The sequence below is a fragment of the Scylla paramamosain genome, chromosome 7 (assembly GCF_035594125.1).
Source record: "Scylla paramamosain isolate STU-SP2022 chromosome 7, ASM3559412v1, whole genome shotgun sequence".
In the NCBI taxonomy this organism is placed as follows: domain Eukaryota; kingdom Metazoa; phylum Arthropoda; class Malacostraca; order Decapoda; family Portunidae; genus Scylla; species Scylla paramamosain.
In genome coordinates this window covers 26,425,616-26,442,336 of record NC_087157.1, presented here as the reverse complement: position 1 = coordinate 26,442,336, position 16,721 = coordinate 26,425,616, and the positions used below count along the sequence as shown (strand labels likewise).

General features: G+C 33.3%; 1 protein-coding gene across 2 annotated transcripts in view; it reads right to left on the bottom strand.

The window, feature by feature from the left end:
* Positions 1-3,358: 3,358 nt before the first annotated feature.
* Positions 3,359-16,721, bottom strand: part of LOC135102265 (disintegrin and metalloproteinase domain-containing protein 11-like) — a 345,267-nt gene continuing 331,904 nt past the window's right edge. Inside the window, exon 26 of one of the 2 annotated variants that reach the window (XM_064007210.1) lies at positions 3,359-12,647. In XM_064007210.1, the coding sequence (XP_063863280.1) occupies positions 12,575-12,647 (73 nt within the window). In that variant the 3' untranslated portion in view covers positions 3,359-12,574. The remainder of the gene's footprint in view (positions 12,648-16,721) is intronic. The other variant, XM_064007209.1, reaches the window with a different exon arrangement.

Sequence of the window (16,721 nt, the reverse complement as noted above, 5' to 3'; positions counted from 1 at the left end):
ACATCTGGCTGCTGCGGCCATCAACTACAAGTCGTAATATCTTCAGCATCTGAAGGATGGGTGGGGAAGGGATGGGAGAAGAAAAAGACAAACAGAAAAACAAACTATCTTTCACACCGCTATTTTTTTTTTTGGGGGGGGGGAAGAAAAGCAAACAATATCTTTCACATCACTAGTTTCTACATCTAAGATGCCATATTTTCTACATGAACACTTTCACAGCCTCAATTATCATTTCATTCGTCTCCACAGTCACAGCAGAAACACCATCCATTCCCTTCCTGTATTCTTCACTATGATATCCCCCAATTTCTTCAGCATTGCATCATCTCATCCAGCCAATGAGTATAAAACGTAACATTTGTGATTCAAATAAAACTGCCTACAGCACAGCCTCATTAGTATAGTAATCTGAAATTATTATGCAGCCTCCCCAATTTTTAACATTCAGTACTCCAGTCACTCTCAACATGCCTCCCTTAAAACTGCTGAAAAACCCAATTAGTTTCCAAGCCACTCTTTACTACCATCTTAACACACTTCTTCATCCACCTGCAACTCCTGACATTTCATAGAAACACTTTTCTCACTAGTCTTGCATCATCCATTTGCTCTAATCTTGCTTTGTACCTCAAGATTTCTTTTATGTATCTCTCTCTAAAAGTACTCCATCCCATGTCTTGTCTCAAAGCCTCTATTGCTGCATACCTTGGTGCATTCAGTGCCATTATTGCTACTCTATTCTGTCCTACTTCTAATTTCTCTAACTGATTTTCATTCCATGCAATGACATCCATACCATATTTAATGCTCAGAAGAGCCACACCCTTCCAAACTTCTTGCAACACATCATATTTACTTGGTCTCATCATTCCTGCACTTCCTAGTCAACCCACCCACTAGTTAATCATGCTAATCTTTTCATTCTTTGCCGTCACACAACCATTCACATTAATCTACATCATCTGTCTGTTGCAACTCATTCCCTCCCAGTCTCCAGACTGAATTTCTCTCATCCTCTGATCTATTCACTATCATTACCTTGCTTTTCTCAATGCTAAATGTCACTCCAGAATCTCCTCCATACCCACCTACAACATCCAACAAACTCTGAAGCTCATCTGCCAATTCATTTATAACCACTACATCATCTGCATAAAAAAACACATATTTTATCATTCTCCACACTCCTACATTCATTCTTTCCATTCTGGTTGTTAACTCAGACATACAGGTGATATATCTGTCTCACAGACAGTTATAAAGTTCCTAAATTAGTAACTAACATGTTAAATTAATGCACTGATAGTTTCGTTACAGTGATCAGACATTTGAGAGGATTGTGTCCCTGTGTACATGCTTTTATTTCCTATGATGTCAACTTGTAGCTTACTGTAACCTTCTTAATTTTGAAGTCATTGAATATCTCATTGTCATTTACACAAAAAAAATACCTCATCATTGTTCTTAAGTAGCTCATGCTACTTAAATATCTCTGTAATAGCAGAGGTCCAAGCAGGGATGGATTCCTGCTGTACCACACTTTCCTTCCCCTGCAACATCTTTCCACAAGAAGGAATCTTATCAAGTCATTGTATCCAGTATCAAAGTTATACAGGGTGTCCATAAAGTCCCTTTACAATTTAAAAAAAATATTACAAAAGCAAATGAACGGACAAATATTTGGAAATTAGTATAAAATGAGAAGATATTGATTTGAATTTTTTTTTTTTATTTAATACATCTCTATATGGGCACCATTAGTTGCATGAAGCACATCAAAATGATACTCTATTTCTTGCCATGTTTGCTGTAGCATAACCTCATCAGTGGTGGCAATGGCATCAGTGATCTTTTGCTTTAGATCAGTGATGTCCTATATCTTTGTTCGATACATGATATCATTAACAGAACACCACAGAAAGAAGTCCAGGGGAGTGATATCTGTATATTTTCATCTCTCATTTAATCTTCTATGAGGTACAATTCTTTACTCTGGAAAAATCCAGTTATTTGTATTTCTAATAAGATTGGTGCAGTCTTTACTGATATCTCAATTTTTATGCATGCATGACCACTGAACTGGCCTCCCAACACCCAACAACCCCTTATTCTTGGGCTTTATTCTCTCTCTCTCTCTCTCTCTCTCTCTCTCTCTCTCTCTCTCTCTCTCTCTTCTATTTTAATGCCAGGATTAACAAGTACTCCATCATCCCTTTCATTGGTAAACTGGAACTCTCTTTTTTTAGTTTTTTCCTTTCCGTAACTTGAATTATTTCAAGAGGAATAGCTGTCATGACACCTCAGAAACTAAATTGGCTGACTTTTTAAAAACTTTCTTCCACAGATTTTTTTTTCTTGTGTTTGTCTTTGGTCAACCTTTTTCATGTTGGAAACAATCTACTATGAAATTTATAAAAATAATTTCCTCTTCTGGTTCACAAAGTATATCCTGATTTTATTTTTCTTGAATTCAAAATGTTCTTACTATGAAATGAACAATATAGTGATACTGTAGTATTGTCATAGTACACTTTTTTCATATAAAATTCTTTGTTATATTGTGTTCCCACTTAATTACTTTTTCATACCAGGTCCTCCTTTGCATTTTTTTTTATTTCCTCTTACATTCTTGCTGCATTTCTCTGAGTCTTAATATATCAAAATCTCTTCCTTAGTTGAATATTAACACAATGCTATTTTCTGCATGCATTCTCTATGTAGCCTTTTATTTATTCATTTATTTATTTATTGTTTACTTTATGTACTACCTTTCACTGAAGTGGCACAACAGACAAGGTTGACCAGTAACCACACCAGCCATAGGGGTCATCTTGCCTTATTGGTAACAAGATGCAGGGACTTGTCTCCATCATCATAATCATCATTATTATTATTACTTACAGTATCATACTTCATGTATATAGATATCTTGTATGTAGTTTGATTAAAATGGACATTCTGTTTGCTCGGCTAATGCAGTACTGTATGGGCAATATATTAACTATTCAGATAAAGGTGGGTTTAACTTACAATGGAGTAAATAGTACTACTAACTGGATGATGCAAAAGCACCAGTGAAACAAGGATGATAGCATAGTGATACCAATTAAATTAACTATATTGACTGATTAATGTGTAATTATAGAAAAGCCTGATGTACTTATAATCTGCCAACTTCAGTAAATATTAGTAAACACCAGCAAGGAAATAATTATTGGAGATTACTGATATTGCAGAGAGAGAGAGAGAGAGAGAGAGAGAGAGAGAGAGAGAGAGAGAGAGAGAGAGAGAGAGAGAGAGAGAGAGAGAGAGAGAGAAAGAGAGAGAGAGAGAGAGTTGATATTAAAAATACTACTTTTATGTACAATTATTTATTATAACTTCTGTACAAACAGGTTTCAGTAAACAAATTAAAATTTGTGATGATCCACATTCTCATCAACTCTCAACAGACAGAGACACAGTGGACAACAAAAGAAAATATCAAAATTAAGAGAATTAGAGATGAGAAAAAAAAAAAATAAAATAAAATAAAAATAAAAACAAATAAATAAATAAATAGATAATAAAAAAAAAAAAATAAAAAAAAAAAATAATAAAATAAAGACCCAAAATTAAAGCTTGCATTCATTATGTGTGACTGCTTTTTAGAATGCATGAAATAAACCTTTAAAATCTGCATATGTAATAATTTCAGAGAGAGAGAGAAAAAATAGATGTTATCACTTTACTAAAATAAAAAGAAGTTGCTGACCATTTAACAGTGAAATTTAGTGAAGACTCATAACTAATATTTTGATTGTCTGATGTTTTATAATATAGTATGTATCTTATGCATGACCAAGGAATTATCATTGAATAAAGGAAATTGTGGGTGACCTGAATTGACAGAAATGTTAAGGATTAAAATGCATAATTTTATTCAAATCTGTGACTAAGTGCTATGCTAAGAAAATCTACTGAAGGGTAACAGAGACCATAGTTTACAGTGTGGGGAGGTGGAAGGACAGGCTTGCTGGGGCTCCAAGTTGATCAACACAAATTAAGAAACATATTTACCTGAGTTTTGTATGAGTTCATTCAAATAACAGTTAGGTTAATGAAAGTATGTGTCTGTCAATGATAATTGTGTAAGGAATGAAAAATGTTTGTATGATTCATATTATGCATATCTAAGCAACACTGAATGCATGTGACTTATGCTTTATAATGATCAAACATATAACAAAAATCCCATTTATATAATACTTTTCTTTATTTTAGTAATGTGTTGTGGTTGGTCACTTTGTCCAGTATATGTTAATGTGTATATTTAGATTCATTTAATGCTCAAATTTATACACGGATATTTACTTCAGATTACAAATGAAATTATTCCAAATAAATATTCTGGTATGATACAATACATAATGTATATGTAGCAAGAACTCCATATATTTAACTAATTACTCATGGTAGTGTTTACTGCCTATGCTAAATAACAACTGTGAAATGTATCTTTGTTACAAGGCCAAGCCCAAACTCCCACTTGTAGTGCTACAGGGCACAATGCTTTCTACATACAAATTTATTCTCAGGTTCACAGTCACACAGTCATACCACAGAAGAGGAAGATTTGAACTCATATGGTATGCCTTTGGCTGGCACCCCACTTGAGATCAAGTACTATTTCTTGATATAAATGGACATATACACAGGGAAAGGATAGTTTATGTGCTCCAATTGCAAAATAAGAACTATAAATCAAGCATATCCTACAAAGTCCTTTTGAAACCAGCTAAGGATTGCACTGCTATATGAGGGAAAAAAGCTTAACTTCAACCATAATCCTGAAACATTCACATAAAATGTAGCAGTCATACATGTTTTGTTGGAATTATCTACAAGAATTGCATGACAGTAACCTTTAACAAAAAAAGGCCATGCCCCTTTCTATCAAAAACTTTTCTTTATAATGTAAATAAAAATTTTGCATGGTAATTTTTCTGCTAGTATATCTCTTAAAAGAAGTTTTTTGCACGATGCATGAGAATTACATACTACTTCACTTTGTAGTTTAGAGTAAATGGGTCTTAGGTTGCTCTAGATATAATTAGTATTATTTTATCAAAACAAACCACTTTAATTTTCACTTGAAATATGCAATTTTCTTAATAGGGATGATCATAACCAAAGTGGGAACATATATGAAAGAAGTCACTTTTTAACTGTATATATATCACACCTTGTAGCTTCTTCCAAAAGAAATTTTTTGCAATTAACAGTATTCCTAGGTGGGCTAGTGTCACTGCCAAATTACTTGTGATTTTTGTATAATTTGCTGACATTGTAAAGCATTTAGTTTGCACTCTGATACAAAGAAATTCATTCAGTAGGTGAAGTTACTTGTATTTGATATACATGCACTTAGAACACACAAATCAACACATCCTTAAGGATGACTGGAATGAAAATTCATTAGAAATCAGTAACAGAATTGCAAACCTAAAACTGGAACAATCATTATACCAACCTCAGAATCTACGTTTCCAACACACATTAACACCCTCACTGCAGGGCTTAGAGTATAAAACAACAGTAGTACCACTATGCAAACATTTCCTACTTCTGTGAAATATTTCTTAACATAACTACATTTTTGAGCTTTCTCTTCATCTGTATAAATTGCTGAGTCTTTGTGGAATCACACATAAGCTGCGACTTTTGTAAACAATAATGCTGCAAATGTCCAAATGACATTAATTCAGTAGACTCAGTAGGTTAATATTTTCACATAAGGTTCTGGTTTACATCATTGGATACAAGAACAAATAGCACATCAAGCATTGTTTTTATTACCAAACATGAAAGACATTAGATTTAACATGGGTAAATAATTAATATCCGAGTAGGTAAAATGGCACAAAACAATACAAAAGCACACATAAAACCAACGGTGTCTTTCGCATAATGTACAGTCTTAAATAGCATTAGTTGTAATAGTAAGAACCACAAAACCAAATCTCTGACACTAATAGAAAAGTTAACATTGCTAGAAAATCTGTGAGCTGTAATCTTGAACTAATTGTGAGCGGAAACAATGCAAGTATACTGATTTTTTCTAAAATTAATTACTTTACTAATATTATGCATTCTATCTGAGAGTGAGTGATTCCTTCAGATGTGTATTCACATAGAAAAGAAAAGTTCAAATATTCTTTAACGTAGCCCACACTATGCTGAACACAGAACCTAGGGAAATATAGAGCCTTTCTTTTCTGGTGTATAAATATGGTAGGCCTTTCCTATGTATTTTACATGTTTGTTTCTCATGACAATAAGAAACCACTTATAAAAAGTATGGCATAAATCTAAAAATTCAAAGTGTTCTGATAATTCCTTTAGAGTGGATAAAACTTCTCTGTACACAACAGTTTCAAATAGAATACCCGTCAAGACCTCTCCTGTATGCTAAACATTGGTAGGCAAGGCAGCACGCATACAGCAACAGGAATATAATGCTGCTGCTACTTCTTCTATTACAACCATCTTTAAATAATCTACTATGCATTTGTAAAATATCAGCATCATTATAACATTTTCTTTCCTCTTTTCTTGAATAAGATGTGAGATTAAAATCAGTGAACAAAGTCTCAGAAAAGTATTTCCCAATGAAACCTCTCCTTCATTCTTACTGTGATCATCCCATATCAGCAAACAACCATCTCTTTTTTTCTCTCTCTAGTCACAACACACTCATACACCATATTCTTGCACCACCTGATTAATGAATTTACTGATCTTATATATATATATATATATATATATATATATATATATATATATATATATATATATATATATATATATATATATATATATATATATATATATATATATATATATACACACACACACACACACACACACACACACACATTAACAAGCCCTTGTTTTACAAAGTACAGGGGTTTCTTTCTGATGTGTTCTTGGTGCCAAAACAACTTTTCATGTAAGTCTTTCATTATAATTCTGGCTTTTTTTTATGCATTACTGTATTTATCTCCTATATTTTAGTATAGTACCTCCTATATTTCATGTTATTAATGTTTTTTTTTTTTCCACCAGTGCCATAACCTTATAATTCACTGCCAGGACCCTGATGTTTTCATGTTCATGGACTTCAGAATATTTTTTTTTTAGCAAGTTCCCATCTTATAAATTTATTCTATAATAATGCTGCCATTTCACCAAGTTTGTTAAGTTGAATTCTCCATCTGTATTGTGGTCTGATTGATCATTCTTGATTAAAGATTTTCATTGCTTGATCTAACTAAAATGAAATAGAAAGCAGTGCACAATTCTGTCCTAATCAGACAGTCTGCTATTCATCACTGAGACAATCCTATAGTTTTATTTCATGAATATTAAACTGTAATTAAAGGAACATTGAACTCTCTCCACAGTTGCTGCAGCTGCTATTTACTACTACTACTACTACTTTACACACACACACACACACACACACACACACACACACACACACATCTATTTATCTATCCATATCCACTCTTGATAAAAGGGTATAGCCAAGGCAAGGCATCTAGATGCTGCATACAGTGAGATTCCAAATAAAATTCCCAGGCATTTCCTCACAGCTTAGCTTCCAGGACTCCACGGGGAGAGAGAACAATTGCTCATGTAGAAATTTTAACTTTGGTGATTCCCTGATATAGTAAAATCCAGTCTGATTGTATTCCATGTAGGGGTTTTCTTATAAATTTTCCACATATACCTAAATAACTGAATAACATTTTAATGTTGTTAAATCCACCCGTCCAGCAAAAAAAATAGTTTGTGTGTGTGTGTATTTACCTAGTTGTATTTACCTAATTGTGGTTTATGGGAGGGGAGTAATCTCATAGTATCCCATCTCTATATCTATCTAGTTTGGTCTTAAAAGCACTAATAGTTTCTGCATTTACAATGTCTTCACTGAGTTCATTCCATTTGTTCACACTTCTGTAAGGAAAACTATACTTCTTAATGTCTCTTCTACAGTTAACTTTCTTCAACTTCTATTATGTCCCCCTTGTACTCTGTGTGTCTAAATTTATAAAACCTTCTTTGTCCACATTTTCCATACCATTTGTCATTTTATAGATGTTTATTAAATCTCCTCTCTTTCTCTCCTATTTCCAAGGGTAGGAATTTCCAACATTTTTAATCTCTCTTCATAGGTCGATTTACTCAACTCTGGAACCATTTTAGTGACTGCTTTTTGTACTCTTTCTAATTTTATAATAAATTTCTTTGTATGAGGAGACCACACCAATGCTGCATATTCCAATCTTGGTCTTATCATGGAAATCAATTTTTTTTTTTTTTTTGTGTGTGTGTGTATGTGTGTGTGTGTGTGTGTGTGTGTGTGTTCGGATTTACCTAGTTGTATTGTACAGGGAACAAGCCAAAGCTCATTCCATCCTGTCAAAATGTCCATACTTATTCAGTTTCTTTTTAAACATGTGTACACTGTTTGCCACTACCACCTCTTCTTTCAAATTATTTCAGATTTCAGCAGTTCATTATGGGAAGCTGTGTATCTTATGTCACTCGAATATTCACTCTTCTTTACTTTCTTTCCATGTCCCTAATACATTTCTCTCCCTTCTCCATCTGTAATGCCAAGTCACTTCTGTCTATATTGTTTACTAATTTGTACATGTGTGTGTGTGTGTGTGTGTGTGTGTGTGTGTGTGTGTGAGAGAGATTATATGTATGATATAGAGGAAGGGAGCTATGCTTCTAATACACACACACACACACACACACACACACACATATAATATATATATATATATATATATATATATATATATATATATATATATATATATATATATATATATATATATATATATATATATATATATATATATACTGTTGAGTAGATCACATTAGGAAGTACCAGGTAGGAAATGGACTAAAGCCTTGCAAGAATTGAAGCATCAGCGTAGCAATGTGCGAGCAATTTTGATTTAACCAGATTTTGGTGTTCCAGTAAATTAGTTCTGATTACAAATCTTTAGTTACTATTTGAGGTCTTCGACTAATCTTCATTAATATTATTTTCCATATGATGATGACGATGTCAATAATAATAATAATAATAATAATAATAATAATAATAATAATAATAATAATAACAATAATAAAAATATAATAATGATGATGATAATAATAATAATAATAATAATAATAATGATAATAATAATAATAATAATAATAATAATAATAATAATAAAGCATTACTTGCTCTACATGAGGCTGATCAACGTGGCATGTTTTGCATTTATTCTGTAATTAACTTCCTGTTTCCAGTGATGCATGTACTGAGGTTCTTATTTCCTCTGGAAAATTGACTTAAACCATCCATATATTTAGTACAAATTATAACCATTAGAGTTATCTAACATTTTGACACTTGCCCCCCATGGTGTCACACAAGAGAGGTCTTGATTATTTTTTATATGATATCTCACTAATTATCATGACTGAAATAAATTTTTATTAGCTACCTAGATAACATATTTATAGATGACAGTGGAGTTGCTATAATGTAGACTCACATAAGAGTAATTGCTTAACACTTCCATGCCTCTTTTAATAAAATGCTGTATTTATCTTTATTTCAGTCATATAAATGGTGAGACACAACAGATGTAATTAATTTCATGGAAGAAGCTGTTAAATAATAAAAGGGATGTGAAATTATTTAAGATTGTGCATTTTCTTGACATTTACATTCACAATAATGTTACTTTCAATATACCGATTCTGCTGTCAATCTATAAAAGTATGTATTTTGATATAGGATTACCATTCCATAACATTACACTAATTTATATGCACTTATTATATTCTGTTCAAAAAAATATTCATAAATATGATTAGTTAATGATATTTAATTGGCAGTAGGACAACAGATCATATCACACAACTTAACTATAAAACAAAATACTTTTGTTTGGGTCACCTCAAAGATATGAACAAGGGAGCATTTTGTTTTGATGGTTGGTAACTTTAAGCTCTTCAGCAACATTTTGGTTTTTGCCTTCTTGGAAGGCACTTTTTTTTTTTTTTTTTTTTTTTTTGAAGTTGACAACTCGTACACATTCCTCAAATTCAGCCTTCATTTTACCTTCTCAGAAGGCAATGACTGATAATATGACTTTCCATTTTGCAACAAATGTATGTTACATACTTGAGCATCACTTGGAGTACCAGCTGCTGGAAAGTTGTTCCTGACTTGTACATAACAGACAGACTTTAAAACAGTTCTAAATGTCTGTTTTGATTACAATCAGGGTAGAAGGCTGGATGTTATTAAATGTCTACAGTAACTGAATACCTAAATATTAATACAGTCTTATTACAGTATACAACCTGTCTAACCACTCACTGCACTTTTCACCTTCTACTAGACACTTTTCAATAATATAAATTTACAAATTTGAAATTATATGAAAAGTTTATGAGATCATTAATAATTCTCATATAATTCATTAATATTAGAAAATTTTAACACTTGTCTAATATTAATATAACTAAAATGAGCTTGCCATGTTTACATAATCATGGTAATTACAATGGACTAAGAGTACTTTTAATACATCTGGTCTCTCAAAAGAAACAATTCAATTGGAACAATAATTTTATAAAAAAAAGCCTAAAATATGACAAGACTTTTAGAGGTGGGAATTGCATACTCACATGATGAAACTCTTTAGTAGGATCCTGATCTGGAGAATCACTGACAGCCAGCTGGCTACTACTGTAGAAGGGTTGATTAGCAAACTGCTGGTATTAATCATAACAGCTGGCAGGTCAGCCTAAACCCTAAATGCTGGCCATGAACTTTTGCAGTGCAGCAAAAGGCAAACATTGACACCCTGTCTATAAAATATTTACAAGGTACTGGGTGAGCAGTCATGGCCACCTATGATGTGAAAAAGATTTAAATGGGCAGTGTGTTATGATACACAACTGTATGTAGAAACATTTAGTTTCTGTGATAATTCTGGGAGTTTGTTGACAAGATACTGACAGACAAGGAACTGGTAAATGTCCACTATTCTTTTGTCAAAATTTGATACAATGAGTGGAAAATAAATAAGATGAAAAATAGAGTGAGAGCGTTTTTTCAGATGTGTCACTTGTCAACTACATGTATATATATTTATATATATTACACATATTAACAGAAGCGTTTAGGTCATGTTCAAACTGATATTTCAAGATATTACACAGCTGACATTCTTCACTCAGTTTGAGCAACGGAACTGACATCTTGATGGTGAAGAAATTGAGTATCACTCGTGCGCTGGACGGCTAAGTCTGCACTAGCAAACTAAAATCCTATTTTTCAGTCTCACCAGAAGCATTTTGAGACACACAGTTAGAACATTCATGACCATGGCCCTGTTAAATCTTTTCCTCAGATGACTTTATTCTAAAAATGATTTCTGTACAGTGTAAAATTATGATTGTTGACAGTGGCATATGTCCCCTTGAGGCATGAGTCAGGGCACTAAGAGGTTGATAGCAATCAGTTCATGAACACGTTTCGGAGTTGAGAGCAGTCTTGACTTGGGGCACAACACTTGGGAGCCTTACTTCAGTACTGCAGCAGTTTTTATTTCAATAAAAATGGCAGTACTCACCTCACTAACACAGTAGAAATATCAAAGCAACCACCTGTTGCAAATGTTTTCAGAAATATTTAATCAGTCTTTTACTGATATACTTATTACACATTGGTTATTACAGTCAATAAACATTATTCGACTTTCCCTTTACTTAGTGATGTCTTTGATTATCATTCATCCCCTTATGTCTCATAAAATATAGCTTTTACCATGGATAGTTTGACTCAAATTTCAAGGAATATTAATCAACTACCCATAAAGTCTTCAGCATTTTCTAGTGATAATCAATCTGTCAAAGCATGACCCTTTATACATCCTAATAGGGCCATTGTCAGTGCTTGTACTCAGGATACCTCCTCTGAGAACAGAGGGGATGGTTTGGGTCTGCAACTTCTTGTGGTTCTTGATTTTGCTGCTCTGTGGGCGGGAAGTCCTGATCCTCATGATACGAGGCAGCATCAGAGGGTGGTGAGTACAGACGTGGCTCCCTGGGTGAAGCTGCCTCAAACCTCGCAGCCTCGTAGCGTGTGACTGGCAGTGCTTCTTCACTTGCAGAGCGCAGGAGGGCACTGGGTGGTCTCGCCGAATACTCATCACTGCAAGAGACACGCACACGTCACCTCAGGCCGCAGGCAGTAGGAGAGTCACAGGTTAGCCCATGTAATTGGGCACCAGTGATGAGGATGGTGGTGGTTGTAGTGGTGGTGGTGATGGTAGTGGTGGTTGTAGTGGTAGAAGTAGCAGAAGATAGGATAGGGTTCGGCCCCAGGTGTCATGTGTGTATCCAACACAGAGTGAGGTGCCCTCCTGAAAGGCTCTCACTGGCAGGTTAAGACAGCTTACAGCCACACTACCACTGACATTGGCTGCCCTCCCGCCATAGTTCATTTGCTCATAGGCCAAAAGTATTGCCCAGCATGCGTGCGGACGCCTTTGGGGAGGACCACAAACTCATCACTGCAAACAACAAAACAAGGACAAAACAGTTAAGACAAGCAAAGAACAAAAGTTAGCCTACATCTCCGTGGTGCATATGAGAAAAAGACATAAAAGCAAGTCTGGTAACACACACACATATTTACAATTAATCAAGCATATACAGTTAATATGCAAGTAATCTACCAATGGTCAAAATAATGATGTAAATGTAAATTGTACTACATACAAGTAACACAAATGATAAGGCAGGCCTTTTTTAATTTCTCTATGACATTGAATTAAATCCAAGTCTCCATCCATATGACAGCTGTAATGGTGCAATGTGTCACCTGATGTAGTACAAAACATACATAAAAAACAAACCTAAGTTTTAAATCACTAATATTTTTAAAAGGGGTTACTTCTTATGTGGGATTAGTATATGAAAGACAGATGGGAAGACAGGGTTAAATGCTAATTTACAGCTGATCTGTGGCCTGGCTTCTAGTGATACAGTGATACATAAGCATAGTCTGGAAATTGTTTGTTTTTTTTTTTTTTTTTTTTTTGCAGCTTGATAAAACAGATCTGATAAAAAGAATTAAATAATAATAATAATAATCATTGTGCACATAGCTTTATCATATGTGTTATAGAACTGCAACTCTAAATATCTGATAGTAACATGTTCCACAGGATTTCATGCAAACAGACATCTCAGGATCTTGAGACCCTAAGACAATATATTTCATGCCCACTAAAAATTAGATGAGTTATGCTCATGAATGATATGCTCTTATTAGCCAGTGTACTGTTGTTCATATTTCTGGACAGAATCAGCCATGCTGATACCAGATACCACATTAATGAAGGAGTGACAATATGCAGTATGGATTTGAAATTAAACCAATAAATAAATTATATATATATATATATATATATATATATATATATATATATATATATATATATATATATATATATATATATATATATATATATATATATATATATATACACACACACACACACACACACACACACACACACACACATTTATATATATATATATATATATATATATATATATATATATATATATATATATATATATATATATATATATATATATATATATATATACACACACACACACACACACACACACACACAGGGAGGTCCTGTTATATAAGCATCCATTATATTCCATTATATGAGAGACCGATAAAACAAGATGTGTAAATTAGGGACTATTTTCTTTATACAAGTTGAAAAATCCAATGACATGGGGCAAGTAAAATTACAAAGTTTAGAATGCATGCCTTTCTGCACCCTCCCACTAACACATCTGGGCTGTATGGTGATGTACAATGATTCAGATGCACAGAGATAATCTGTGAGAGCTGCTAGACAACTGTGCACCCTTCCTTTGTCCCTCTCCTTGTCTACCATTTGTTCTCCTTACCAGTCCTCTTTTAAACTGAACTTGGTGTCTCTCAGACTCCCACCCTTATGGCCTTAATGCTTGTTATTATACTTGTACTCTATCATTAATACCTGTTGCTATACTTGTACTCTATCATTATTTTGCTTGTAAGCATACTTACAGTGTACAGTGTACAGTGCTTTATGTGACTGATCGGTGCTTGGATGTGTTACAGAGTTACTGCTGGCATATTCTTTTGTTTGCTGCCTTTGGTGTGGTGCTGTGTGTGTGATTGACCATGTGATGCATAGATTGTGCCTTATTTTGTCTCAAGTACTAACTAAGCCTCCCAAGCAGCTAATAAGTTTTGGTGTGAATCCCAACAGTAAGGCTAAGTGAGCTAGAGAACCAATAAGACTTACAAAGAAGGTAGAAATTGTTAAGGGGTATAAGAGTAGTGAGTGAGTTACCCTCCCTGATGCATTAACTGGTGAGTGTTATGCCCATTTTATGTTTAACATGATATCATGATCTTTGTATGCTGTTTTCTCTTTCAGTCTGCTTTATCAACAGTTCTGTAATATAAACACTTTTGTTGAGTCTGGTATCATAAGTTTTAACTTGAAAACTTACCTTTAACAAGGGTCACTGAACATAACCCTTTTTTTTTTTCCATTAGTTAAGTGTTTTATTATGAGAATTTGTTATACAGAAAAAATCAAATTGAACCAAACTGCTTGTATCATTGAGACCTCCATATATATATATATATATATATATATATATATATATATATATATATATATATATATATATATATATATATATATATATATATATATATATATATATATATATATATATATATATATTATTTATTTATTTATTTATTTATTTTTTCTTAAGAGTCTCTTGATATAGACTTCCCTTAGGGCAGACAACCACCTTCACTTGTAGTGGACAATTAAAAAATATTTACATTGTCATATGTGTATCTTGATAGAAAGGCACATATGAGGTTATTGCAAGAGTCAGCTTTGCTGTTACTTAAGCCATTGTTCAGTAAAAAAATGTTAGCCTGTACATACCTAACCATTTATTCTAACTAAACTTATTAAAAAAAGAATAAAATAAGAATGGTGGTTAGCTTTTGAGTTATTACACAACTGGTAGACTGTCTGATAGGTTAGTTTAAGTGATCCTGCAGAGAAACAGGAAGACAAGTGCTCTCTTTGTCTTAGTGTGGCTTTAGTGAAATCAGTAGTAAGGGAAGGATGGACAACTCACAGGGAGTATACTGATCAAATGGTAATGACAATTGAAAGGTTGTCCTTAATTACTTTAATTCTAGGATTCTATTTCTAAATCAGATCAGCAGTGTCCACAAAATAGTCCATATTGTCTTGACATAACTTTGAAATGAAGGATTGATAGGATAGGATGGAGAGGTGAAAAATCAGTCCTCCACCATCATTCTGATTGCCTCAACTTTATTTCCCCACAATCCTCTCCCTTCACAGGCCATCTTAACCTCTCCTCAGATTTCTTGCATACATTCCTTTCCTTCTTTGTTTGATATAAGCCATTTCTTATTAATCTTAAATAAACACTATACTTTAATATGAAGTAATGTGAGAATGAAGCACTGACTATTGACCATCTTCAATAATGTCAGATCCTTTAACAAACATATGTTAAGTGTTTCTGATTTACATAAGGGAAGAAACACTAACAAAGCTATCAATACACTGTTACTTTCTCACACACTTGTTCATCTACTTGAAAGAAGAAGTGTTCAATTACAGCAAATAATTGCCACATTTATATGTGAATGCTGTTATGAATTATCAATGTGTATGCACTATACTTGTGTTATCTTTTCAGCAATATGGGGAAAAATCATTATATCACAATTTACCAAAGTATATTTGGACACTGTTGAAACTCATAAACAAATAAAAAAAATATTGTATTAATTTATTTGCTGCATAACCAGAACTACTTGACTTTATACTGAAGACATTTTGTTGAAAGTAATCAACTGATTCAGCCTACATATTAATTTGTTTAAAAACCTACATTTAATGTCTTGTCTCTGTATTTAACCTGTATTACTTTGTTACATTGCAGCACCAGCAGGACATAATGTATTAATTTTGCATAAAAAATGTATGCTGCATTATCATTGAACACTTCTTGAAAACACTTAATGCAACAGTGCTGTTGCCATCCATACAGTACCATTCTGTTATCATCCATGCTATTGAGGGAAGAGAGTGTGGTTGTATTTCAAAGTGATGTGCTTTTACATATTGCACCACTCTATTGTAACAGTATGTACGGTGCAATGTACTGTCATTTTAATCATAATCTGATTTTAAGTGAATAAAGATTGTTTAATCACAACAGTGCACTGTTTGATGCTTATACACTGTTTTTTTTTCATTTTTTTATAATGAGGATACTATTAAATGCCAAAATAATTTTATGAAAAAATGACACAATGTTCATCAGCATAAATGCAGAACAGTGGCCTCACAGTGGTTAAGGGGAAATGTACCCATATACCACACCATACTGGCTTATGATGTCTTGGCAGTGTTGCTGGGTTGCAAGACCATAACTCCTCAGCGTATGTCCCATACTTATTCTCTGCCAGGTGAGTAGGGGCTACAGTATCAATGGAG